This window comes from Anser brachyrhynchus (genome assembly GCF_964034855.1).
Source record: "Anser brachyrhynchus genome assembly, chromosome: 3".
Taxonomy (NCBI): domain Eukaryota; kingdom Metazoa; phylum Chordata; class Aves; order Anseriformes; family Anatidae; genus Anser; species Anser brachyrhynchus.
In genome coordinates this window covers 52,305,693-52,333,138 of record NC_137696.1, presented here as the reverse complement: position 1 = coordinate 52,333,138, position 27,446 = coordinate 52,305,693, and the positions used below count along the sequence as shown (strand labels likewise).

At 41.8% G+C, this 27,446-nt stretch overlaps 1 protein-coding gene and 1 long non-coding RNA gene across 3 annotated transcripts in view; one reads left to right on the top strand and one right to left on the bottom strand.

Annotated features, from left to right (window-relative positions):
* The window catches only part of LOC308191882, a 197,952-nt gene that overhangs the window by 130,694 nt on the left and 39,812 nt on the right, over window positions 1-27,446 (top strand). The window lies entirely within an intron of this gene.
* Window positions 1,617-27,446, bottom strand: LOC308192777 (uncharacterized protein). The gene is given in 8 exon segments (XM_080586690.1): window positions 1,617-2,417; window positions 2,421-2,578; window positions 2,581-2,707; window positions 2,710-3,139; window positions 3,172-3,332; window positions 3,334-4,615; window positions 25,908-26,107; window positions 27,384-27,446. Coding segments are annotated over 6 exon segments (1,698 nt in total). The 5' UTR covers window positions 3,520-4,615; window positions 25,908-26,107; window positions 27,384-27,446; the 3' UTR covers window positions 1,617-1,781.

The window sequence follows — 27,446 nt, the reverse complement described above, 5'->3', positions numbered from 1 at the left end:
GAAATTACCTAATTGTTTCAGTGCACTAGGAAACAAATGTAATTCTTAGTAGGCAGAACTCTTTTCTTGATCTAATGGTGGTGTTAAATCCCCAGTCTCTCTTCAAGAAGGTGGGATGCCATGGGTCTGCCTGGGATCAGTGGTGTTTCCACCCTTTTTCTGATGTTACTGTGGCACACATTTGCCTTCCTTTGCAAAGGAGTGTGGTGCATGGGCTCTTAATTAACAGTTAATCTAATCTCTTCTTTTGCTTCCCAGTTCACTTCCACCATATACTCCTTTGCAAGGACAAAGTGTGGGGACCCTGAGTGAAGAGTGATGCTGGGGTAAGGTGGCAAGGGGGAAAAGAACTTTTAACTGGCACAAATTTGAGGCTTTCCTAGGTTCCTCATTGTTTTGTTGTCCAGGCATTTTCCCGGCTACAGAGGAAAAAAATGTTTGTGATATGTCTTTGCTTCTCTGTACCAGATACTACAGTGATGTCTCTCACTAGAGTAACCATATCCAACTTACTTCACCTCAGGAATTTGAGTCATCCTCCACCAGTTCTTTCGCAGAGTTCAATGGTGCATAGGAAACATTGAATTGCTAAATGGGGGGTATGGAGACAAGTCAGCAAAAGCTAAGGGTTAATGAAAAAAGCTAGAGCTAAGCTGGATAGGTTTGGCTCAGGCAACAAGAGGAAGAGCTTCGGAAAGTGTGGATTCCAGCTTCAGATGCTACTGCAGGGGTGAAATGGTGATCCCTAATACTGCCGTCAACTGTGATTGCCACTCCACACACCATCACCTTCTTGGTAGTAGCAATAAGAGAAGACCTGATTTTCCTTGGCTTAGAAAAGGGAAGAAAAGGGGAAAAAGAGCCATAGCAGTCTTGCAGCCTAGAGAGTCATCCTTTTTTGGAGAAGCTCTGTGTAGCCTAGTTTCTTATGTTCAACTGCTTCTTTTCTCAAGCAGATTTCAGAGTTAAAGAGAACTCAGTCACAAAACTGATTATTAAAGGAAACTGCTAGTAGATGGTGGAGGAGGGAGACCACTGAGGTCAGTTCATGCTGTTCACAAATGAATGTTACATGGTCTGTGGTGCTGCACGGTGTTGCAGATTCAGAAGGACGTCTCCCAACATTCTGCTGGTGCTCCAGCATGGGAACTGGGCTAATTAAATAAGTCAAACCAAAGTTAAGTTGCATCCTTGGCAAGTAGGTGCTCATCAACACAAATGGCCTGGGAAGAATGTGAGGGGAAAAGAGAAAGAAATCCTACTAGTCCATAAATCTGACCTCCCTCTTATTCCTCTACGAGTTATGAAGGAATGCAGCTACTTAGGAATCTGGTAACTAGCTAAATGACAAGGGGCTGTAATAATCATGTGGAAGGAAGGCAGGAGAAGACATGAAGTGCCATTTGATTCCTCAACTTTTCTTATCCTTTATTTTTATCCAAAGTGATTCTGAGAAATTCAAAACTATGCTGGATATTCACACGCCGCCCCCCCCCCCCCCCCCCGGCACTTGACCTAGACTTTGCAAACAGGACAATGAATTACAAAATAGAAATATAATATATATGATTTTTAATGCCAAATAATTGACAACTTAAAGTCACTGAACATTTGAATGAACTATTTGTAAATTAATTATTTAAAATTTGTTTTTACAAACAATCCCTAGGAACACAAGAATAAATTCAAAGTGATAATGACCTGTTTGCAGATAATATCTTTAAATGGAAAAGTGAAGTTGTTTGAAAGAGAAAACAACCATTCTGTAGCGAATTATTTGCTCATCTCTGTTTCTGAGATGTTTCATCTTCTCCCATGGGCTCCCAGGGCACAGGCTGCTCAGCCTTCTCCCCTCCTGGTGGTTGGTCTGCAGTCTTCAGAATATCACAGACAACTTCTCCGAGCTCCTGGAGTGGGGCAGCACCAGCGCAGACTGCGGCTTTGTACAGCTCCATCACGTCAAGGGGGCTGCTCCGGGCGAGCAGTTTCACTTTGCAGATCCAGAACTTGGCGCATTTCTCTGCTCGGGGCTCACGGGACAGAATTGCAGAGAGCTCCTCCGACTGGACACCCTCCTTGATGAGCTTCAGGCACTCAGTTAGCAGGTTGTTGATTTTGTCCAGGTGGAGCTGCTCAGGCTTCTCTGCTTTCTCTTCCTCCTCGACAGCGGTCCAGGCCGGCAGCTTCTCTCTCACTGGCTTTTTTTTGGACAGCATCATAGGTGGCCGTTTGTAGGACTTGCCTTTGGATGCCAACCACTGCTCCAGTTGTCTCCTCCGATCCTCAGCCATCTGGGTCTTGGGGATGCACCCTGCGTGCACCCTGCATGCCTGCGGCGGCTCCGGGTTCAGCCTCTCTCTCCTGCTCTCAGCCCCTCGAGCTTTGGGGCTGTGAGACTGGCCCATGGCGGCTCTGGCTCAGGACGTTGCCGTGTGTCTGGGCAGCGCTGCCTTCACGTCCTTCCTCTCTGCCCCCCCTTTAACCGCGGGCCTTCGCCCCGTCACCACAGCACCCAGCTTCACGCTGGAGCTCCTCGTGGACCCTAGGTTTGCGGTCCCCTGTGGCCTGCTGGAGGCTTTGGGGGAGATCTTTTCGCTTGGGGAGCCCTACTGCGGTGCTGAAGACTTCCCTCCAGAAGCGTGCCAAGTGGCTTTCCTACGGGTTGCCCTGCTGTACTCATTTTTTCATGTTTTACTGCTGTTTTTTTTTGTGTAGCAAATTAGTAGAAACAGCAAGCGACTGAGGGGGTTGCAATGGTTGGGTTTTGCCACTTGATTTTTGAGATGCACTCTTTGAGCTTGGCAGGGACTTCCTGAATTTGTCCTGAATCAGCATTTCCTTAGCCTGGCAGCTATTAATTCTGTCCTTTGGGCCCTGGATGGTACTTGACACAGTGCCTGAGGTTTGCCTATGAGCCAAGGCTCTCTTGTTCCTGAGACTGCTTCCATCAGACTGAAAAGCTCTGCTCTGCTCAAGGTTTGTAGGTGCTTGTGCTGAGAAGTTCTCTTTGTTGCAGTCCAGATGTTCCTGCAGGCCCTCGCTCAGTGACGAAGGTGGCCTGGGAACAGGGCGGCCATGTGTGGTCTCCTCAGTCCCTCCTGGGTTTAGGGAACCAGAGGCAGAAGCTGGGAGCCTCCTTCAGGGCTGTGTAGAAGGGTTCACACCCGGGACAAGCCCCGGGGGCAGCTCTTCCCTGGCTGCTCTGGATGTACCACGGCTACTCCCCAGGATGTACTTGAAGATTTCTGTGGGGCAGCGTGGCCACCCAGCGGTGTGGGTTTGGAGGCAAGCTTGCCGTCCCTCTGAGTGTCCTTCGCCACGTCCGGGAGAGCATCCCCTCTTGTTCCTGTCAGCATGTTCTTGTTTAGAAACTGGTTTTAGGAGTGGATCCAGGCGATTAATCCGGTCATTTAAATAGGGCTTGGTGCTCGGGTGTTTCACCTTTCCTGTGGCTGCCAGGTACTCCTGGAGTTTTCTCCTGTGCTCGTCCTGCTCAGCCTCAGCCGCCGCCTGCGCCATGTCCGGACCCTGTCCTGCAGCACCCGGCCACAGCCTTTCACTGCCGGCCGCTTCCGCTCTACTCTGCGCTGGTGCGGCCTCACCTCGAGTACTGTGTGCAGTTCTGGGCACCACAGCACAAAAAGGACATTAAACTGTTGGAGAGTGTCCAGAGGAGGGCGACGAAGATGGTGAAAGGCCTGGAGGGGAAGATATATGAGGAGCGGCTGAGGGCACTGGGCCTGTTCAGCCTGGAGAAGAGGAGGCTGAGGGGAGACCTCATCGCAGTCTACAACTTCCTCACGAGGGGGAGTGGAGAGGCAGGTGACCTATTCTCTGTTATCACCAGTGATAGGACCCACAGGAACGGTGTTAATCTGAGGCAAGGGAGGTTTAGGCTGGACATCAGGAAGAGGTTCTTCACCGAGGGGGTGGTCGCACGCTGGAACAGGCTCCCCAGTGAAGTAGTCACTGCACCAAGCCTGTCTGAATTTAAGAAGAGATTGGACTGTGCACTTAGTCACATGGTCTGAACTTTTGGGCAGACCTGTGCGGTGCCAGGAGTTGGACTTGACGATCCTTATGGGTCCCTTCCAACTCAGGATATTCTGTGATTCTATGGATTTCTAAGCCTTCATGAGTCACAGGCGATACGATGAAACAAGGGATTTGCATGAAAAAAAATCTCCCATCTTTTTTAAACAGCCATTTCATCACTTCCTCTGTACTTCCAGCTTTTCTCTATACACTGAATTAAGTTGGGAAATATATATATAGACTATACACCTAATGATATCGTATACAGTTGTTTCTTTCCACCAAACATTCACTTTATCCATGCTGTTATTTTTGAAGCTGTTACTGAGTGAGAGATTTTTAAACTATTTTTCATCATCAGTGTGTACAGCTTTTTACGGATGTGTTTTGGAGAGATTGCTCTTTACACGAAGGTTTCTCATCAGTGGATATTTTTTAAAAAAAGTGGGATTTTTATTGTTTGCCAAGGTATCTTTTTCTCCACAGAAGGCTGGCGGTAACTTGTTTTGCTGTTGTCTGTGTATATATCTTCTGACTGCATTTCTTTTGTAATGATGTGCTGCGTATGCCATGCATGGGTCTGCAAATTCAACAATATGATAAATTAGAGAAAGATGATGATTGATTTAAGAGACCTATTATTTCTACCACACTCTGCTACAGGCATACCAGGACTGCAGTTTTGAGCAGGCGTCGCACTGCTATCAGTATCTTTTAGATAAGCTTTAAATAACTACTGGAAAAACACTCTGGACAGTTTTATGAAGATAATAACAGCAATTAAATCGTGACTCTTTCAGGAGAAACACTCAGCACACCACTGAAGAAAATATCTCAGTGAGACCTCCTTGGTCGGATGTAGAGATACAAAAATACCTGCCGGGAGGCTGGGATTGATGCGGCCCACGATGGGTGGCAGGGGGCTTTGTGCCCAGGCAGGTGGGCAGAATTTGTGCTCCACGTGGGCAGGATATGTGCTCCCTGCCCGTCAGACCTCTGGGCTCATGTCCTCCCCTGGCTCCATCTTGCTGACAGCCAGTGGGGCAGCCCTGCCACCAAGCACCTCCGCCAGGCCAGGCCAGGCCCCCATGCGGGGGCAGCTGTTGAAAGGCCGTGGTGAGCCCAAAGACTGCAATTTATGGCGAACGTGCTGAACGGTGGCCTCGGGGATGGCCTGGCAGGGCAGGGCAGGGGGCTGGGTGGCACTCGCTGGTACTAAGAAGGCAGTGTCTCCTTATCCTGCCCAGGCAACCCCAGGGGCTTTCTTCAGGAAGGAGGTTGCTCCTGAAGCACCCCCTGGTCTGAGCAGCAAGGCCATGGTGGAGCCCTGCCTCCACTCAGGAAGGACAGCCTGAGGGCTCACCGATCTCCAGTCGCTTACTGGGCCCTGTCCCTCCAGTGACAGGTGATCCCTGCGGTTGCCTTTTACTCTTTCCAGGACATCACGGAAGTGGAGCTGCCCGTCTGGGTAACCTGATCCCCTGCTGCCAGTTGGGAGACCCAAGTCCAGTCTTTGTTTCTGTCCGGGGATGTTCCCGTGTGTGTGTCCTGCAGGCAACAGCTGATGGCCTGCTGGTCGGGGCAGGCCCAGGGCAGGATCAGCTTTCACCTCAGAGGTGACATCCTTCCATTCTCCAGCAGTTGGCTGAGAGGAATGCTGTCTAGCCCAGCCAGCAGCTTACTGCCAGGGGTGCAGACCAGTTTTTCCCAGCTGCCAACCCATAGCTGATGGTCTGCTGGAGCCTGCACAGAAAGCAAATAATAGCAATGGGAGTGGATCCCTGACTTTTTATGTATTGTATAAAATAGCCCTGTAAAAAGGTGAAAAGCGGTGACCCAGCTGCAATCTTGTTTCTAGGCCTCATGGGAACACTGAGATGCAGAGGTGGGAAAGTGGTCTTTTAAACCAGAAAAGCTTTGGTAGGGAAAGCAAGGAGGATATTAGCGTGGAGCAGGAATATCCAAAAAATATATAATAGCTGTTCCTAGTGGGTACAATTACTTAAGTCCTTGCTTCATTTATATTCCTCCCATACCTAGCTGAGTGCTCACTGACTTAATGGTGGCCTCTTAAATGTCCTGAGAGTTGTCAGTTTGCTAGCTTCCTGCGGGAATAAATAAAATCGACTGGTAAGCTTGAAGTCGTGTCTATCTGAGGACTGCTACTTTTGTAGGAAATAAGCTCCGCATTATGCATGTGGACAGTGAGCCACCAGTGAAGCCAAAGTGAGGAATAATGGTGCCTTTAGAGCTTTCTTCCAAATGCCTTCTATTAAAGTTTTACATTCTGAAAGGAGCTTATTGCTTTCAGGCAGGACTGTTTTACCACAAGAAAATTGGAAAGGGGAGGAAGAAAGAAGAGAGGAGGGGAGAGAAAGAAAGGAGTCCTGCATTGCATAAAAACAATTGGGACTTAGTGGAAAGTGGAATTGGTTACTAATGATCTGTGGCTAAGAAAGTATTAAACAAATTCAGACTCCAGCCTCTGTGATGATAATACTCAGTGGGTGAGAGCAAGGCAACGTGAATGTCAGTGAAGAATGAAAGCTGTGGTCCTGCTGCAGCCTGGTGTGGCTGCTGCCCTGGCTCTGCTGCTCCGCCTGACTGCCTGATGCCCACTGCGATGCAGTCCTGCGCTAACAATTAACAGCATTCCTGGCTGCTCCTTTTGAACCAGCACACAAACAATTTTCTGCCTATCATCTCTCCATTCCCCTCAGTCCTTTTGAGTGTTCATTTGAAATGGGGTTGTAAGGAGCCTCCCTGCAGCAGGGAAGAATAAGTTGTTACCACTGAAGGAACTGCTTCCTTCCAATGGCCTGTGTTATGCAGGAGATCTGGCTACATGATTATTGTAATGGTTCTTGCTGACCTTAAAATCTTTGTCATTTTCTGCTTCAGCAGGGCTGACTTATATCCTAGAGGCTGTAATATAAGGTTGGCTTTTTTGGTGAAATATTGATGTTGATTCTTCCTGCTGTCCACTCCCTATGACAGTAATCTATGCCACTCAGAAGAGTTCATCTTATGCACTGCATTCATACAAACTACTGTAGTTTTCATTCTGTTTTAAACATTTTTAATGCCAGGCACTTCTACTGTGGCCACAGCCTCCGTGGGCCAAGAACACCTGATATGGTTCTTTGCACACCATGTCTGTGGGAAAGCTTCCCTTCCAAGAAGTGGATCCTGAGAGTGTCCCTGCCCTATCCTGGTGTCTGTGCACCGCTTACTTCTGCAGCAGTAAATATGCAGTGAGGAAAGCAGTCTTTTGGGGGTCATTACGTTCCACATCTACAAATGTGTCAGACAGCAGTGTAAGCTGTCTGTAAGGTGTAAGCAAAGGTATTTCCTTTCCCAGTTCTGCAGGTGGGCATAGCAACCTTCATGCTGGACTGGGGCTAGGTGCAGGATCTGGTTCACATTATTTTGTCAGTCACTGCATCCTCAGGTAAAAGAAAAGCCCATGAGTAGGCTGCAATATCACTTCAGAGCTTGCACAGCAGTGTGTTGCCAGAGAGATGTATTTTGTGTCAAAGCCTCGATCCAGTTCTGAGAACTGAAAAATCTGGAGTAATTGCTGTCTTTCTATGTGTATGTCCATGGCTCTGCCTTGTGAGGTGCTGCTGTTGACTGCGTATCATAAGCAAAAAGGGAAAGAACATGGGGTTATGTATCCAGGCTCCACTCAGAGCCTTTCATTTTCTTACCTTGCTAGAATATTTTCTAGTTTGATGACTTCAATCACAGGCTTCTTTGTTTATTTGCTCTGCTGCTAAACTGTGATTTCTTAAATCACTCCCTGTTGGCCCTTCTATAATTCTCAGCTTCCCTAATAACCTTAATTTTCTGTCCCAATTTTCTTCTTCGGTGTTAACACCTGCTATTTTCTTTTTCTTTGTAAACTGGAAACTCTTATGGTGCAACTCTGTTTAGTGGAGTGGCTGTGGTGAGCTGAAATATCTTAATCAAATCCTGTGCTCATATGGAGCTCAGGCACCAAGGAAATTTGAAGGTGTGAAACTGTTTTCTATTCAAACAATGAAAAATAATTTGTCTTCACTACTATTGTATGGGAAATTCACCAGAAACAAATGGTGTGGTCATTTCAGTCAGACTGCAGCTTTTGATCTTGCTTGTATACCTGAATTGTTAGAGAAGGGAAAGAGGAATCCATATACATACAATTTTTGTGTGTTGATGAATGCATGTATATGAACCAGTAGGCATTGAAGTGTTTCTTTCTCATTGGGAAAGCACTATTGCTGGGAAATCGTCTTTGTGCTTTTTCAGATATATGAGGTCTAGTTGTGCTACTTTGCATCATCACGCCAGAAGAACTACAAAAGAAAAATCAATTTTTCTCTAATAGACCTGATGTGTATTGTTTTGCAGATAAAATCAGCCTCTGCTTATGTACCTCACTTAGTTTCTGCCTGGAATTGTCTCCTAGTCTTGATCTCGTTTGCTTCTATGTAAATGTAGTGAAAACTGCCTGACAGTCACAGGTATTGCCCAATTTGCAGTGAGGGTGCATACAGTCAGAACTGGCTCCCAGGACTGAATTCTGCGTCAGTGTAAACCTTGATGTGACATCCATGGTGTGAATCTGGACCAGCATCAGCAGATGCAGGACAACATGAAGTTCTTGCTCCTGAAAGCAGACAGTTTAGATATTGAATGTGAACATGGATAGAGAAGAGGATTGCCCATCAGCAAAAATGGCTAAATTGAGTTAGACCAAGGACCCCTGGGATCCTCTCTCGTGCAGTATCTGTGAGCACGAGTCCTGTGAGAACAGAGCAAGACTAATACTTCCCCTTAATGCTCTCCTGGCCTTTATCTACTTTCAGCACAAAGAACTTCCTAAGCTTTTTGAGCTCTATTTAGCAACGTGTCTTGGAAGCTGTATTTAGACAAGTGGATGTGTCTTACAAAAATTTGTCTGACTTCCTGTTGAGCCCACATCATTTTCTTGTATGCACAACTTCCTTTGACAAGGAGCTGCACAGGCAAACCACCTTTGTGTGAGGGCTGTCTCTTTTTGTTTGCTTTAAATCTAGCTACTATAAGCTTCATTTGACAGTCTCTAGTTCTTGCAGTGGATAGACAGCAAACAGTCAGTCTCTATCCACTCGCTCCACAGTATTCATAAGATTTCAGAACTCTATAAACCATTCCATAGTTTATCATAGTTGATCTTTGAGCTTTTTCCACCTCAAATGTATCCTTTTTTGAGATAAGGGGACCCAAACTGAAAAAAAAATCAATCTGCAGATCAACGGACTCATTATATTTTTGGTTTGCCTTTGAGTTGTATTTTTGTGCGTGTGTTCGTTTTGTTTGTTTGTTTTTGACTGCTACTGAGCTCTGAGCTGATGCTTTCATGGAGCTGTCTGCTGTAACCTCAAGCTCTCACTCCTAAATAGTAATTGTCAGCTCAGAGTCCATCATGTTATATGTAAAGCTGACAATGTTCTTGGACACATACATTACTTTATACTTCCTGAAACTGAATTTCATCTGCCACTTTATCTCCTAGTCATTTAGACTTGTAAGGTCTTCTGTGGTCCTTCACAGTAGTACCTTGAATAATTTCATATTCTCAGCAAACTTTGATACTGCCCTAGTCAACCACCTTTCCAGGTCATTCAGGAATATGTTAAACATCACAGGTTTCAGAACAGACCTGAGCAAAATTTCACGGTGAACGATATTTGTTCTGTTGCAAGGACAGACCTATTTCACGTCTATCAGCCAGTTACCTGTCCCTGCCAGGTTCTTCCCTCTTATCCCATGGCTGCTACGTTTCTTTAGAAACCATTAACGAGAGACTTTGTCGAAAGCACTTTGAAAACCTAGCTGTACTTTGCTTGACTAGCTCACCCAACCCACATGCTTGTCAACTTCAAAAAACTTTAATGGATTTTACAAGGAAGAAATTCCCTTTACAGAATCAACCTTGGCTTTTCCAAGTAGACCGCATTTAGACAGGCATCTTAGATAAAGTCTGTCCTTTGTTGTAGCTTTTACAAATTTGTGCACTAGAGATAACAGCTTGCAAGCCTGTAGCTCTCTGAATCCTCCCTGGCACTACATTTGCTAGCATTTAGTGTTAATGGTGCCCAAAAATTAAACTGGGAGGTCACATTAGTGGTTCATCTTTGATCTCCTTGGGTTTTCTCAGAGCGCCTGGCTAAATACTGCCCAATCCAGAGGTTTTGTTAGCACTTATGGGAACTGTACATTAGCCTCTCCACAGTTACTGACATCTCAGATGGACGCTCTGCAGCAATGACTTCCAGAAAGGCTTCTAGTGAGGAAATCTCCTCAGTCTCTTCCACAGCACACCGTGATGCAAATATTCATTCTGCTCTTCTGCGACAGCCTTCCCCTCTCTGAGTACTCAGCCTGGCTGTCAGTGCGCCCTACAGACTGCCTGGCAGGCTTTTTGCTCTGATGTGCTGCAACAGGAATTTAGTACTACTTTTGATTGCTTCAGCCAACTGTTCCTCAAACTCTTTTTTGGCCTGCCTAATTATATTTTTACATTTAATCTGCCAGAGTTTATGATCCTTTTTATTTTCTTCATTTGGATACAGCTTCTGCTTTTTGAACGATGCCTTCTCAATTCTAATAACCTCTTTTACTTCCCAAATCTTTAGCTCACTGCTCCACCACACCTGCTTCTTTTTATTGTTTTTCAAGCTTTTCCTAACAGACAGGATGCATTGAAGCCCTCCTTTCAGTGGGATGTGTTTTGGTAGTGCTGCCCATAAGGATTTCATTCTCTTAGCTACTTCTTTTAGCTTCTTTATTATGAAGTTTCCTCATTTTTGCATACTTCCACTGTTCAAAGTTCAGCACTACTGTGGTGAATTTTTATTCTTTGCTGCTTCAGAGGGGATGTTGGATCTAAGTACATTATGGTCACTGCTTTTCCTGTGGAATTTTGAGCCAGAACCTACATGGTCTTTAGTACCATGATGCAAAATATTTTGAGAGCCTGAGATGAATGTAATTTAGGGTTAAAAAAAAAAAAAGAGGCAGCTCAGGTACTTGGACCAGTATTAATGAGATTGTTTTGGAGGCAATATGGTAGAGGTAGGTTTAAGAAGTTACTCTGAAGAAGTAAACTGTTTTGGAATTTATCACAGACCAGGAAAGAGGGCAATGTGGAGATGGATTGACTGAGGCTAGTATCACTGGAGGAGCAGACGTGGTGTCAGCTGGACATGGTGCAATGAAGTGTCTGCAGGTGGTATCAAAAGCAAGCAGAACAGAAAATGATGGATTGGGAAGATAGATCTGTTAACAGTGCTTAGAATGGATTTGAAGGATAATCAAGAAATATTACTAGTTTCAGGGTGTTGCATGAGGAGATAACATGGCCTTTCCCCATATTAATTCCGTTATGCAAACAAATTTTCCTCTGTGCAAAATGGGCCAATGTCCCGAATGCATTTGAACAACTGGACCTCTGTCTGAAACAGTTAATGTATTAAAATCTGATCCAAACTTTATAAAATGTTAGCCTGAATAATACATGATAGAAATTAAAGATTAGAAGTTGTGAATAGGACTGATGGCCTTGAAAATATACTACATTTATGAAATGCCATGAGATTATGTATGCCATATTGCATAGAAGATCCTCCAGTAAGAGGAAAATTAGCAGAAAAACCTTAGGTCAAAAATGGTAACAGAAGGCTAATCCTTCAATTAATTCAATCATTGCAGATGAACCATCTTTATGCAAAGGGAGCAGGTAATTTTGCATTACTATTTTGCACATGTGGGTTTTATTCACTGAGGAAAAGTAATCGTCAGCCTAGGCAGTGATTTTCTCCTTGCCCCCCAAGCCCCTAGGTTAGAAATGAATGTGTGCAGAATGGATGTGTATGGTAGGAGCTATATTATTTTCCCCTGATTTATTTGTTTCCATACACGCTAAATACATCAGGCATTTGTTTAAGTGTGCCTTTCTGGGTAACTGTGGGCTGGAGGAGTATTGAACTTGGTATAATACGAATCTCTCAATAAATAAAAAATCTCCTACTAAATCTCCCTTTATAAAGGCTGAGAAGAGAGATCTGTAGCATTCCACCTGTGTATGAATCGATTTCAATCACCCTTTAGGAGGTTTCAGGCTGTGTTAGCTGTGGGATAGCGTAGGGAAGCACTGAAACTTCCCTCACCTCCCTTATTGACAGATTTTTACGAAACTTGGAATATTTAGATTAAGGAGATTCATTCCACTACTGTTGACACCCAGCCCTATTATGTTCACTTCAAACCTATTGTAATACTGTCCAGCACACCAGCTTTCCCATCACTTGTAACAGGCACAAACTTCTCTGGATAAGCCTTTTATGGTAGCTAATTACATCTTTAAAGAAAAGAAAAGAAAAAAAAAAAAGATTTTCTGATTGCCTTTTTTTTTTTTTTTTTTTAAGGAGCGATTTCTGTGTTTAGGAAAATTGGCCAACTTTCTCATTTCAGAATCCTCTGATTCTGGTATGGGCAAGGTGAGAGGTTAGAGGCCTTGTTGTTAATGAGAGAGGCAGACTCTGATTTTTACACTAATTGAAGCATTTACATTTTTCAGCAGAACTAAAATGCAAAACTAACACATTCCTTGGAGATTTATAACCCCACGATGGATTCTCCTATCCTCTCTCCCTTAATTATCCCAAATTATCTGAACTCTCATGAAGAAGAAAGAAATTAATATTAATATTCCATTTAGAATATACTCTAAAATGCAGTAGAAAATGGAGGCAATAATAATGATAAAGAGGGTAGCTGAGATGATTTGGAATGTATAATCTTTCTTCTCTTCGTTGCAGCTTCCTTACACTAGAATATGCCAGGAAAAGTCTGTCTTGCATTCATTTAGCAGAACAATTTTTGTTCTGCATTGACTTCCAGTATAAAAGTAAAAGCTGAGTGAAATATTGCTCAGTTAGATGCAATATTTTGGTTTTGTGCCTTGATCAGAAAACACATAAGGGTAAAGAAAATCGGATAACTTCTTCTGAAGTGTCTTTGTACAAGGGTGTAAATAGATAAGGCTCGTTACTGGACAGTAGATGAAAATAGCAAGAAGAAAAGATCTATAAACTGGACATGAAATGCAGCAGAAAAAGAAAGGAAGGAATTACAGTCATCTGAGGAGCAAACGATGGGGTTAAATTAGTCAGAAGCTGGAAATGTTGAATCCATGTATATGGGCTGTAGGGGAGAGGAGAGGATCTGCTTGTATGAAAGAAACAGACGGAGAGGTGCAACAAGAAAGGGTGGCAGGGAAAAAGTGAGAATGTGTCTTCATTTGGATGGTGAGACCAAAGGGCATGGAAATCTCCAGTTAGTCACTGATTAACTACTGATCATGAGTTAAAGGTTTGCAATTGGCCTCTACGACTTGGAGGTGGCTCCCAGCTGCTGCCCTAAAATCCTTGCTCCCAAATTTTAGAGCATTGGCTTTGGGCTCTCAGTGCCCTGGAAGCTGGTAGTTACAAGGCATGAATGAAAGTGGAGCTTAGTTTTGTTTTAGAAGAGCCCCAAGATGCAAAATATCTTTGATAATGTTCTTCAGTGTTGGGTTACCATTCACACTGAATGCAAGTATAAGCCTAAATTCAGCTTTAAACTTGAAGACAAATAATATGGACTCCATAATCACTTCAGTGTTTGCATTAACAGTCATTCACTGAATGGAGCCAGAGACTTCCAAAACACCCATCACCTGTGAGCGTCTTGGCTTACATCTGCCTGGATATTACAATGTCAGCTTTACTTAGAACTGTATTATCCCATGAAAGTGACATTTGATTTTTCATACAATACTTTGTGGTGAAAATACAACTTTTTAAAGTTAGATAAGATACAGACTAGCCCCCTACTCTTTCATTTTTGCAAACCCTTCCCTTTTCACTTTCTTAAAACAACTTTGGCAGGTTGCTGCAAGGGTGGGAAATATCAACCAAAGTGAAGCCCATCTGCAAAACTGTTGCATATGGCATCACATATCAGGCTTGAGGATTGACTGTGGGAAGAAAAGCCTGTTGTATTAAAAAATAAATAAAGCAACAGAGTATGATATTAAAATTGGAGAACAGACTTGAGATCAGCTGTGAATTAAAAAAAGCATTTTGCTGTGGCTTGAAAATAGCTTTTACTGTTTTTGTAACACTTTACCTCTTGTGTTTTGTTTGCTCAGCTTTCAGAGGCTGGAGAAACGTTTGTGAGAAATGTTGAGAAATAGAGCTAAACTTGGGTCTGACAATATATAGGAGCTGTGCATGGTCAGCATGCAATATAATACGGCTGGTACAAGGGACCAGGCAAACGTACTGTTGTGTGTGGAGGATGCCATGGGCTTGCAGGGGACAGGCACCGCGGCATCGTGTGTAGTGATGCCACCTGTGGTGTGGAGCCAGCCTCTGGGCTTTGTGTGTTGCAGTGTCCATAGCACATGTGCAGAACTGCCCCCGAGGAGTGTTGAGGAGGACTGACTTGCTGGCACAACCACCTCGCTGTGCACGGTGACTGCGTTATTGTATGCCGGTACGATTGTACTGTAGCTAAGGGATGTGGTAAGTTGGATGCTTTGGGTTTGTTTTTAGTCTGGAGCATCTGCGAAAGGAGCCTGTGTTTCTCAGCCGCCTTCAACAAAATATTTAGGAAGAAATGCTAGGTCCTAGTGCAGTCTTTTGGTGTTACTTTCAAACTAATGACTTTCAGTCTCATTCAAATCAATTTTGTGTGCCTGCTGCCTTAGCTTTGTGTAAAAGTAAGAATGAAAACCAAACCAAAAAGCACTGCTAAGGATGCCTGTAGTAAGTACAAAATTTTGGCGTGTGTATGTTTTGAATAGTTATTAGTATATATGTGACCTTTAAACATAATGGAATGGGGAAAGTAGATTTTATTTCATTTAGCCTGATGCAACATTTTTGATGTTAAGCATTGCAAGAACATTGAGAAACGGTAATGTCATGGATAAAGCACTGGACTGGGATTTTATTCTAGGCATAGTCATAGACATTCTACATTAATTTGGTTAAGAAAATTAAACAGATCCTTTTGCCAGGGCTTTCTAATCTGTAAAATGAGAAAGATAATCCCACAATACCAGTCTGTAACAAATACATGAGTATTACTCGTATTTACAAAACAGCTTCAGATTAAATCTTTCTCTTGTCCGGTTATTTCAAAAAACAGCTATAAAGAAAACCTGACTAAAGCAAATGAAAGCTGCTATAGTAGACATCTAAAATGAATTGGCTGCCACTTGCCAGACAGTTGAATGTCTCAGGATGAGAAATTAAAATAATTTGTTTAAATTCTTAAATAACTGCTAAAGTTATCGTATGACCAAGGACACCTCCTACTGACTTCACAATCATTGAAAATTTCTGCAGCAGTCATAAAAATGATGCATCTTAGATACATTCCTCATTAATTTTGTTCATTAAATAAGATATATGAGGCTAAAATGAGACAATTTTATTATTAAAACTGATTAGATTTCCAAATACCCTTTTGATTTGTTCTGCAGCAAACGTTTTATGGATTGCTTCCTTGTTCATCATTTAATGAGCAGCAAACCATTCTGCAAACTGTCACAAAAGAAAATAACACTTATGACATATATTTATTTGTAAATATACAATTTTATATTATGTTTTATGTGATGTTATTATCCTAATGTAAAATATATATATACAATATAACATATATATTATATCACATTATTATATATTTATTTACAAATAAAACGGCACATAAACTAGACAAAACAAATGCAAGGTAACTTTACATGTCTTTTATTACATGTCGTCTTCTGTAGTGCTCTGTGTTTTAAAAAAAAAAAAGTAGTCTATATTTTTTCATATGAATTCAGATAAGACAGCAAATTCCAGAAGCTGCCTGATGCTTTTTCTTAATTCAGAAAAAAAAAAAAAAGTATTTTTTTCATTCTTGTTTTCATTTCCTTACAGCTCTCTCCTGTGCATCACATACAGAGTCTGCAGTGCTACTCATTTGTAAGAAAAGTGCCGCATATGTGTGCACAATGGTCTGATTTTGAAAGACTTGCAAGCCTTCCCCTTTCTGGAGATCCCGAAGGCCACATTTGTCATATAGTCACTTTACTATGAGTGTGTAATTAAATGTAAAGCACTTTGGGATGTTCAGCTGTATAAAGTATCGCTATTGCAATGCAAGTTGTTTTTTTCTGCAGACAAACACACAAGGAAAAAAAACACAAACACAAAAAAAACAAATGAAAAGGTTTCTAGGGATAAAAATGTGAACACTGGTAGATAAATAAAACATTAGAAAGAAAGGAAAATACTTCCGGAAAACAAATCAATAAGATTAAAAAAAAGCAAAAGATTTATTTGAGAAAGTTGACAGCCTTGCAGAAATTTCTGGCTTACAAGCTATTTACAGAGCGAAAATATGATGAATCAAGACACAATCATCAAAGTTAAAAACCCAAGGTATTAAAATTTTAACTCTAAATTGTAGAAAGAGTCTAGATCTTTTCCTCTGTGACATAAATTTGCACAGGCAGTAGAAGTTTCCAATTACAGAGTTTCTTCTGTATTTTACATCCTTTGAGATAATGTTTGTCCTTTTGTTAAATAAGTGTAAGATTCTGTCCTCACCAATTTATGTCTGGAATATACTGACACAATATATTAGGAACTGGAATTATTTATAAAAACTGGAAAAATTAAGGCTGAACAAACTTGTGGGTGGATAGTTCCATTTATTCATTGCAAAAATGGCTACTTGCCATGGTGAAATAGCAGGATTTAGCCTAAATTTTGGTCCAGCCATGGACTAGACCCCAGGTATGCAACCTTTTGGAGGAATACCCTGACCACAAGGTTTTAGAAGTATAGGCATGATCGTATACTTTTTTCTCTCCCTTATTTCTGCTGGTTGACATCCACTAGTACAGGTGAAGGAGCTGCATGAAGGTCTCCTCTTTCAGGGAAGCACCCCTTGCACTGCTAAGTCGACAGTCAAGGAACAAGTAGCACCTCATCCTACTCCTCCTTGCTGTTTTTGGAAAGGGTACCTATGTCTAAAGCCAGGGATGCTTCTCTGCTCCTTGTTCCATCTGTGTTCTTTTGGGAGGTTACCACACCACCTCCTCATAAACCTCAGTGGATGTTAGCATTCTCTCAAGATCTTCTAATGAACTGCTCACCTGATCATGCCCAGGCCCTTCTACATCAAGAACAGCCAGGTTAGCACAGAGGTATTATTTTAACTGAGACGGCTAACCTGCCTCAGTTTGGAGAAGATAGGTGAGGGAGTAATGGCAGAGCAGTTTGGGTGGCAGCTGGGAGTGAGCCGTGCCCCTGGACTGGTGGCAATGATGGGGAACTGAGGGGCAGCCTTTGAAGCAGGCCACATGCACACATCATCCTCTGACTCCAGCTGTGCTGAGCACCTCATGTTTTCATTGAAAGTGTCTGGAAAGTAAGTGAAGCTTTAACCTCAACAGTTTTGGTTGGATATTTTCACAACAAATAAAATGAGAAACCACATATACTATATTCCCATGTCACCTTATAACCCAAGCAGTGAATTATCAATAAATGTCCTCTGTGGTCTCCTAGCTTTCTTTCAGCCTTCAGTGACAACTTGTCATCAGGCATCATGCTCTGAGGGTCCTGGATTGCTTTTGCTATGGTAGCTTTGTCATAGTGCACCATATTAACCCCTCTTATTACCTCCCAGTGAGTCCATGCTGAATTTAAGCTGATGGATTCATGGCAGTTCTCTTTACAAAATCTTCATGCTTCTCAATTTTGGATTATTATGTGTTGAAGGCCAAAGAATAACAGAACTGAGATCTGCCTTTCAGTTTTCTCCTTACCCTCTGCACTTTTATTAATTTCTGATTAAAAGTGCCAAATATGTCAAATCACTTAGTCTTAGCACTATGATTTCATGAAAACTAAGTTTTCTCACTGTTTTACAGAATATATAGCTACATATGATTCCATGCCAGGAGGGCTTTGTAGCAGGGATTTGGACTACCCTACAAAGCATTGCTTCAGCTGGCTCAGTTTGGGCTAAAGAGAATCTCCTGGAATTTTGTAGTTAGCTCCATGTGCACAGCCCTCAGGCATCCACAGCACTTTGAGTAACGCTTTTACTTTCTTACTAGGTATCTGAAATTGTTTTGGTTAGATCTGGGAAATTCCAAACATTGGCTTTGTGTTTCCCTCTTTCTTTGGAGAAATAATCCAGTGTATCTGATTTCCTGAAAAACATAACTATAACTTCTTAAGAAAACATGTTTTGCTGGTTGCTTTGTTATGACCTAGAGTGAAATGTAGTGGGAAGATGGCAAAAGGCCTCAGATGAGTTGAAATTAAGGAGAAAGAAAGAAACATGCCTGCACCATTGAAATCTGTATCCTTAGAAAGTAGTTTTTATGGTAACTTTATTGTTCGTATGCCTCTAATAACCTTCTCATTTCATCTTATTGTGAATAAGGGGAGATGATGTACCACCATGAATGCTAGCACATGGTCTAAGCAGCAGCTCCCATTATTGCTTCCATTATCACAATGGATTTTCATTGGCCTGAATTGCTAACATTCTTATAGGAGTGATAAGACTAAAATGGCTCTGCCTGTCATTCACTGATGTGTGAATTGACAATCAAATGATTGATCAATTTTTCTGCACTTCAATAGCTTCTTTTAAGCCACAAATCCTGAGTTACTGTATAAAATGCTACAGTTCCAGATAAGTTTTCTAAGGGATGGGTAAAGCAAATTAGGCAATTAGACCTAATCTTAGATTTAAAAATTGAAAATCCATCAGCATCTCTGTCTTGTAAAGAAAATACATTTCCAAATCTAAAAGGAGAAAATATCCTTACAAAAGAAGGCTAGTCCTGAGAGCCTGTGAATGGCTTTCATGATTTTCTAATATATTTTTCTTTTGTTCATTTTTTCAAAAAAATTTGGACCCTAGAAGCTTTTAAGAAGGAGGAGTTTTGAAACTTGAGCAATAGAAAGTGCTAAATATTTTATTAGTGATTTCTGAAAACAGCTTTTACTTTATCCCTTTAATAGGAAAAAAATCATGACAGCAAAATGATGAGGATTAATGTATGAAAATGCATTGCATGGCAGCTTCTGAGTAATGGATTTATAAACAGTTCCCCTTTTTTTTTTGAAATTTTATGTCAAAATGGATTAAAAGAAGACTAGCAAATTATCATAGATCAAACAAAGTACACAGATCATGAGTTTTCCTCCGCTAAACCCTGAGGTCATCCAGTCTTCATCTAGTTACTACTCTAACAGGAATAGCATGTTGATTTGTTCACCTGCCTGATTTAAAGCAAAGACTAATCCAGGTGAACCTCTAAGCAGTTTAATGTAACATCTTGTTTCTTTATTTAAGTTAAGCTTCATCCAAAATCAATTTTTCAGTATCTGTTTAGTCATTTTCACAGTTGCTGGTGAACCTGTGCCCTTCCTGGTGTACAGGTAAGGATTCACTTTTAAGCAGGAACATGACCAGATTTGGAAGTTCTACGCAATCAGGCAAAACTGAGAAACACTGAAGATCTGTTAAAGGGACATAAAAATAAAAAAATAAAATAAAAAATAAATCTAGAGGTAAAGGACAAATGTGAGACAGAGACCATCAAAATAGAAAAGTTGAATCAGACAAGGGCTGGATTAGCCATTTTGACAAGCTCACTGGAAGTCACTGTGCTTTATTCTGTGAGGGCTTCATCCAAGTTTCACTGGTGGCAGTAGAAAGGCTTCAGTGGGCTTTGATGCAAACCTAATTCAGCCAATTTATTGAATGATTTCTTTATTTTTGTGATACCAGTCTTGTTGCTGAGCAGGGATGAGGAAGAAGGGGATGAGAGGAGGCCAAGGGAAAGTTGACCACACAAATGTAATGTTGGAGGCATTAGACCTAGTATGCATGGGGCTGTTCAGCGTCCACAAAGAACTGAACTTATTCCCATGGAAACCAATGTTTGAAGATGAATAAGTAGCCTGGCTCTCAGCAGCTCCCTTTCCTTTTTCTCTTTTCTTCTCTCTTGGGATGTTTTGTTGTTGTTTTTGGTAAAGGGAAAGAAAGAGGCTCTTCACCTCTAAGCAGCTTGAGAAAAGACTGGCAACATTCATTCCACTAATAAGCTGGCAATTAATGCAAAGAGGAATGTCCTGGATTTCTCAAAGAGAAGTATTTTTCAACAGGAGCTAGTCAAGATGTTGATGAGGTTTTGTTTCTCTTTTGTTGTTGTTGTTGTTTAAATGAAACTTTTTTCTGGAAAAGGGGGCTGCTAAACTGGTGTTGTAAGTCTGCCCTCACGTGTTGGATTTTAACTCTTCAGAAGAGAAAAATGTAAGCAAGCTCAGTGGAATCCACCAGATATATCATGGCATCATCCAGATACAGGTCTTCAGATCTGCTTTTTTATTTTTGTTTTGAGTTTTAGGTGCTGGTGGATGCATAGCAATGGGTTACGTACACTAGGAATACACAGAGGCCCACACCATCCATTTGATATAGCAGATATGGGTCATTATCATTCTTGCACTAAGTAGATAATGAATTCAAAGGGAATGTTACAAAGGTGTCGCTGATAGTATCAGTGTTAGAAATCCGTTGCAACTATTGACTGATATAAAAAAGAGACAGCCGAAGGTAGGCTGAAAAACAGAAGAATTAACAACCACCTTTCAGTAATTAAGGAAAATGATCACAGCCTCAGTAGTTTGAAAGAAATTCTTTGTGTCTGGCTTCTTGTGAGAAGAGTTTCAGGACCCAGTTCAGTTTCTGACAATAGGAAATATCACAGGGAATGGTATCGTATGGGGAATTTCCAGTGTGAGTCAGCATGACACCTGTGCTTAGATGGGACATGAGAGTTTCTGCAGGCTCTGAAACTAATGAAGCAGGTTTCCTGCAGGCTTGCATCTCCAGGCCAATTTACTTTGGAGTCTCTGAAAGTGTAAGTGCCTGCTGAACTTTTGGTATAGACAGCATCTGTAGAAGACTTTTTCCATGTGGATTGTATAAATGATGACCTCACACTGCAACCTTTCCCTTAGCAGGGAATAAATTTTCATTGTTCTGCCTTTTCCCTCTCGACAACTGTTTTTACAAAACTTGTAGGAACATTATTGTCTTTGAGAGCTCTGTCCCTCTATTCCACTTGGCTGAAATCGGTTAGTAGGCTCAAAATTATTAGGGAAACTAGCCAGCCAAAATGATTGCCTAAGCCTCATTTCCTTAAGAAACTAGGTTAAAAAGTTAATATTAGTAATAACTCCTGAATTGGAGCTACCATGGGGGGGAATGCAGGGTGGCACTGCAAGCTGTGTGTGCCAAAGCACAGTCTGATGTGTTGCTCCTATCGTGCTTTCGCTGTAAACTTTCTCCTGGGTCCTGTTAACAAACAAACCTTCCCCCAGCGGCTGTATGGGTGAATGGTCATAGCAGAGTGCTGAGCAGGGGGGAGTCAGAGCCTCTTTGGTCCTTCATTTGACTCTCTGAGCTTACCCACTGGTGATTTTGGGATGTGGACCCCTGCTCACCAGAAAGTGGTGGAGACCACCCATGCATTTAATCCAGAGCTGGACATTGCCTGGCCTTCTGAGCATTTCAGACCTATACTCAAAACAGCAGTTCGCAGTGGGGTTCATATCTTATTACCAAGTCATTAATTTTCATGGCCAAATACATATTTTTAATCTTTTATAAAATCTACACACTCTTCTCTGCCTGAGTGTATGAGTATCATTTTGACTTAACCTGTCCGGAGGCCATAAATTGTTTTTGAATTTACTTTTTTAAAGTTTTATTTCTAGACAATGATTTATGGATGTGTAATGTGAGAAACATATTTTCTGCTGTAATGGGTGGAAACCTCAGTTTCCATTGCTGCTCAGGGTCTGAATATTAATCTGCTCTGGGTGGTTCATGGTATATTTCCTGCTTTTCCTCCTTCCCCTTTCTTAGAATTCTGCTTAAGAAATTGTCTCTAGCTTAGCAAGAAGCTGTAATGCTCATCTCTGTTTCTAAAAAAAAAAAAAAGGAAAGAAAACACATTTCACAGCAGACTCTTCCTTCTTCATCACATATGGTCAGCGGTAGTCACCTCACTGAGATTTATTCAACTCCCAGTGTGTTTTAAGTAGTTCCTGATATACTAAGAGAGGCATATGGCCAAAGCTCCTTGTGCTGAAATTTTTACAGTCTGAATATGAAGCGGGGAAATGTAACTGCTTTCCAACATGAGCTTATCTTTAGTATTTTGTTTTATCCTGAGGCATTGACCTTTCTATTATCAGACTCCCTGAAAAGAAGGAGTACAACTATGTCTTGTCTGTATCATCTTGTTTATGGTTTATATGTGGCTCCAAGTTCTGCCAGAAACTTAGTGTCATTTTACTGCCTGGTTTTACATTCTGCCTGGGATGTTCTAATTATTGGGGTGTGACAGAGCACTTATTTCCTATCGTAAACCAGGGGTTGTTATCCAGGAATGAAATTTTGTTGAAATCATGAAAAGGTGTAACAATATGAAATATTCTCTGAGGGCCATATTCTGATCTTGTTGATATTGATGAGAATGTTACTTTTGTCTTCACTGTGAGAGCCACATAATGAAAGACAGTGGAATTACAATGTCTGCTTCTATTGTTTTTTAAAGAAACATTTCCCCACAGTACTCTGAGCACTGGAAAATGAGGCTGTTGTATACCTCAGCTGAGTACCTGGTACAGCACTAGCACAGGATACGGAGTATGAGAGACGCAGTCTTTGTGGGTATAAATCAGCGTAGTTCCTTTCACATCAGAGGCAGTGTATGGTTTTATATTGTGGGGAAATCTTGCTCTCAGCTTCAAGCTGCCATTTCCTTCCCCTTTCAAAGCAGAAAAAAGCAAAAAGGCTGCCCTTTCAATCCATTCCTAGTAAGGGGAGGATGGGAGGAAAGAAATAAAATTATTTGGAGATTGTGTAGTAGTTTCCTACTTCACTACTAGTAGCACACAATTAATGCACATGACTTAATGGGAATACACTTGCACTCAGCTGCAGTTGCCTACGGCAGAAGAGATAATGAAATATTTCTGCTTGTACCATCACAAGCTCTCACTTGAACAACAGAAGCACAAGTACAGACCAGCCAGATTCAAACCAAGAGCAGGGGCAAACTCAGTGCAGCCCCCAGCCTGGCCAGAGCTCCTCAACACAGCTCTTGGAGACATGAGGTATTGTCGTACATTTATGCATCGTGTTAGATCCTCACGTTGCTGTCGGTATAGTTGTTTCTATTCTGTGTTTTTATTGGTGGCTATTTCTTCCTCCTCCATGGAAGAGATGATAAAATTTAAGGAGAAGTAAGAAAACTGGTCTATTTAGTCAGACTCCAGTAGACGAGACAGCCTGCGGTGTTCCGAACATGCGTGATGATATGTTACAGGCATTTCTGGTTGTAAGGGTAGAACTCAACCTTGAGCTCATTTACATGATTAAAGAGATGCCATAATGTCCCACCATGCTTTTATAGCACTGGAATGCAAATTTGGATTTACAGTTCCAACTCAGCTCTTATCCTTACTGAGATTCTCCCTCTTTACCCTCATCCTGAAAAAAAAAATAATAAAAAAAATGTCTTTCACTTCAATCTTAATCATCTCTTTCTGATTTTCTACACACTGAGCCTTGAACAATTTGTAAGAAAATAGATGGTTCTTCTGTTCTACATATCCCATAACTCACTGGCTTCTTGCACCTGTCAAATGCCACATTTCCTCCCGCTGGGAGTACGCCCCGATTCATGTAATCCTCCTTCCTCTGTAACTAGAGAAAGAGATAAAGTTACAGGTGTCAGTTAAGCCATGACTGCTTCTTTGATCTTTCCCAGTTATTTTTTATTGGAATGTTTCTTCCTAAGTGTTTTTCCTGTGTAACTTTACTTCCAAAGAGAGCGGCGTTTGTTTTGCTTTCATTAAGCATGGAGCCCCATTTCTGCCTGTGCACCAGTGAAAGATGGAAGTGATTCCCCTGATCCTAGCAGATCCTGCTAGGCTGAACCTCATCTACTCAAAGGATGTTGGGCTCCCTGTCATCTTGTTGAGAAATGAGATTCCTGTTTGTGAAAAAAACCTTCAATGTGTGCTTCATATCCACCCCTTATTTGAAAAAGCACTCAAGTACTTTCCTGAATCAGGAAGGCAGAAAACATACACTTACTAACAGGACGACGTCTTGATAAAAAATCAGGTATATCGAGGGGGAAAAAAATCCTTATTTATTTTCTGTGGAATTGAAATGCCTTTTGTCAGGACTGGATATCTTTCTAACTGATGTCCTGTAGCTTAGGAACAGAAGATAAGAGCATGAAGCTCATAGTATTGAGAGGCCATTTCCTACTGCTGTTCAAGAGGTTGGACATAGTCTCTGCTAGTTCTCCCTGCATCAGTGAAATGAAAACAGTTGGGCTCATTGATGTGCTTTCCAGCTTAGATATTCAGACACTTTTAAAGTAATAAAGTCTAAAAAACATAGTTTTAAAACTAATGCTATTAGTCAAGGCAGGCATTTAGCATAGCCTGAATTAGGCATCTAACTGGCCACTTTTATTTTTGACTCTGATCTTTCATCCCTTGGTTCTTCCATCCTTGCAAAGGGATAGTGCTGTGTGTGTAAAATGGCAGGAGGCTGCCCGTGTTTCTGGCAGATAAATCATTACCTGTGGGGCTTTCAAAAACCCTAGAATAATGTTTACATGCACGCTCTTGTGGTTTTTTTTTTGGTAATGCTCCATCTCCCCCCCCCCCCCCCTTTTTTTTTATTTCTTGTGGCCAAACATCAACTTGCATCAACAAGCATTCACTTTGAGGCAATATCGAGATTAATTCTTTAGGTTTTCTTTTGGTGCAGTTAGTGACGCAGTTTACTCCTTGCCCTGCTGAAAACAGCTCTGGACAATACCACAGACCTCGCACAAAACCCCTGGGCTCTGTCCCCTTTTCTCCCCTTCACCTCCCACCCCCAGCCTGTTTGCTTCCATCAGGGCTAAGGGGAACAAAACACTCCTGTGCCCTCGGTGCTACCTCGCAATGACACCTGCTGGTGGCATTGCCCTGGGACCGGCACAGCTCCTCTGGTGCTTGGCTGTGTTCTTGCTATGCCTGTAGAAGGCTCCAAATATATATATGTATATACATATATATATATGTACATATATATATATATGTATATATATACAAATATATATATGTATATACACATATATATACACATATATACATGTATATATACATTTATATGTGTATATATATTTAACCCTCTGTGAAAAATGGCTTGCTATCTCCTTTCAGTGTGACATGACAGAATTTAGGAAATTTCAAACTGATTTGTCCAGCTGCATTTCCCTATACTTCAGCAGCCCCATATCAAGCGAGGTGGCTGGCAACACAAGCCGGAGGCTCTTGTAGAGTAGGTTTTCTCATCTCAGTCTATTGCACTATTGTCTTTAAAATATATATATATATTTTTTTGTAATATCTCTTTCGAAGTACATGTTTTAAAAATGTGAGGAGGATCTGTGAGCTTCCTGCTTTGTTTATTCATTCCTCACCCCTCCAAACACTTGAGAATTCGAATTATTCAGCTAGGCTTAATGAGGCTGACTCAGAGCAAAGTTATGTGCATAAAAGTCAAGGATAGGGGCCTTGATGTGATGCATTTTTAGGTGGTTACAGGGTTTTTAATATTAATATTTATTACTGAACGGTTTAAAGGGGAACTTGGGCTGTACCTTTTCATCAGTGCTTGCTGCTTCTTACCTTACTGCAAAGGAGCTCTCGGGGGGCTCTGGGAGGTGGAAGTTTGTTTGGTGGAGGCACTGCGACCCAACAGTGCTGACGTGCACAACTGCGCAGGTTGGTGCTGCTAGCCACTAAGCTCTTACATCAATCCCTTTCCTTTTGCTTCCATTTTCCAGTCAACAGAATGGGGAAAACTTGGGGAAAACTGCTTTGAATGCCTGGAAAGACAAGCGTGAAGTATCACCGTGGGCTGTACTGTGATCCCTATCACAAAGCACAAAAAAAGAGTAAGAAAATTTGACGAAAGTAAGAACCTGCCCATTTTCATATCCTGTCTTGTCTAGGCTTTTCAGTCATTTTTTGTTTGTTTGTTTGTTTGTTTTCCCCTCTTTAGTAGCATTTGACCCTCCTTCTGGTCCTGAAGGGTAGGAGCAGGCCGAGGTACTTGTGGTCTTGGTGGTTCTGGGCCACAGGACTGCAGGCCTTGTGTTGGAGACATGAGGAGGTCTTACCCTCCTGCAGCTCTGGAAGGGAAATGGAACTGTTTGGGTAGCTTAGAAAAGCTGTGTGTGAGCATGGGAAGTTTTCTGTGCTGGTCTGAACTAAGCCTCCTGGGACTCCTCGTGATTAATCTTACAAGCTTCTCCGGGGCTTTATCCTGACCTCGTCCCTGCTCCCATTCACACATATAGTAACAAAAATTCCTTTTGAGTCATCCTTAATAAGTGTTCAGAAAACTCACCTTTTCTTCCCAGAAGCGCTGTTTGCTGTGCTAAAGCAGCCCCTGGACAAAGCCTATGCTAGGATGACAAAGACATCCTAGAAGTGCTGCATGGAGAATTTTGTTTAACCCAGCTGGAGAATGAAATTCTCTTCTGGCTTGCAGCAAGGGTACAAGGGTGCAACTCTCTTCATTTCAGACGATCTGCACTTTTATACCATATAAGAAAGGCCTTAGTATCTCTGCTGTGAGAGTAGAGGAAAAGGCATCTTTCATTTTTCTTGTGCTTTTTATTCTGATTTTGCTCAGGCCTTCAGATGCAATTTGCATATCTGTCTTCATAATTTTGAGCTGGTAAAAGATTTTGATCAGAAAATGCTGACTGCAGTGAAGGGAAACTTTTTGCTGAAATATCTCACTTTAATGATGTAAATATCATGTTATACTCAGATCGCTCCCATAAAATTGAGTATTTGTCCTCCACTGCATGATTTTGGGTTTTACACTGTCTTGCAATATTCATGCTATAATTATAAAAAATGCATAAACATAGAATTGGTTTCGGAATATTTTCTTTCACAGTAAAGTTATGAGATTATTGACTTTTTTATCCTGTTCCAGTGGAAGTACAATCTGAAAATTCTCAACTAAATAGAATTTTCTACTTTTAATTAGTTTTACTAAAATTATAACAGCTCCCCCCTCCCCCTTCCCCTCTCTTCCCCACATCCTACCACCCTCTTGCAGTCCAGGGCTTTGGAAAGAAGTCCCACCTGTTTCTTAACAGCATGTTGGGGAAGAATGGAAAGTAGAAGGACAGGAGAGGGAGGTGTGAC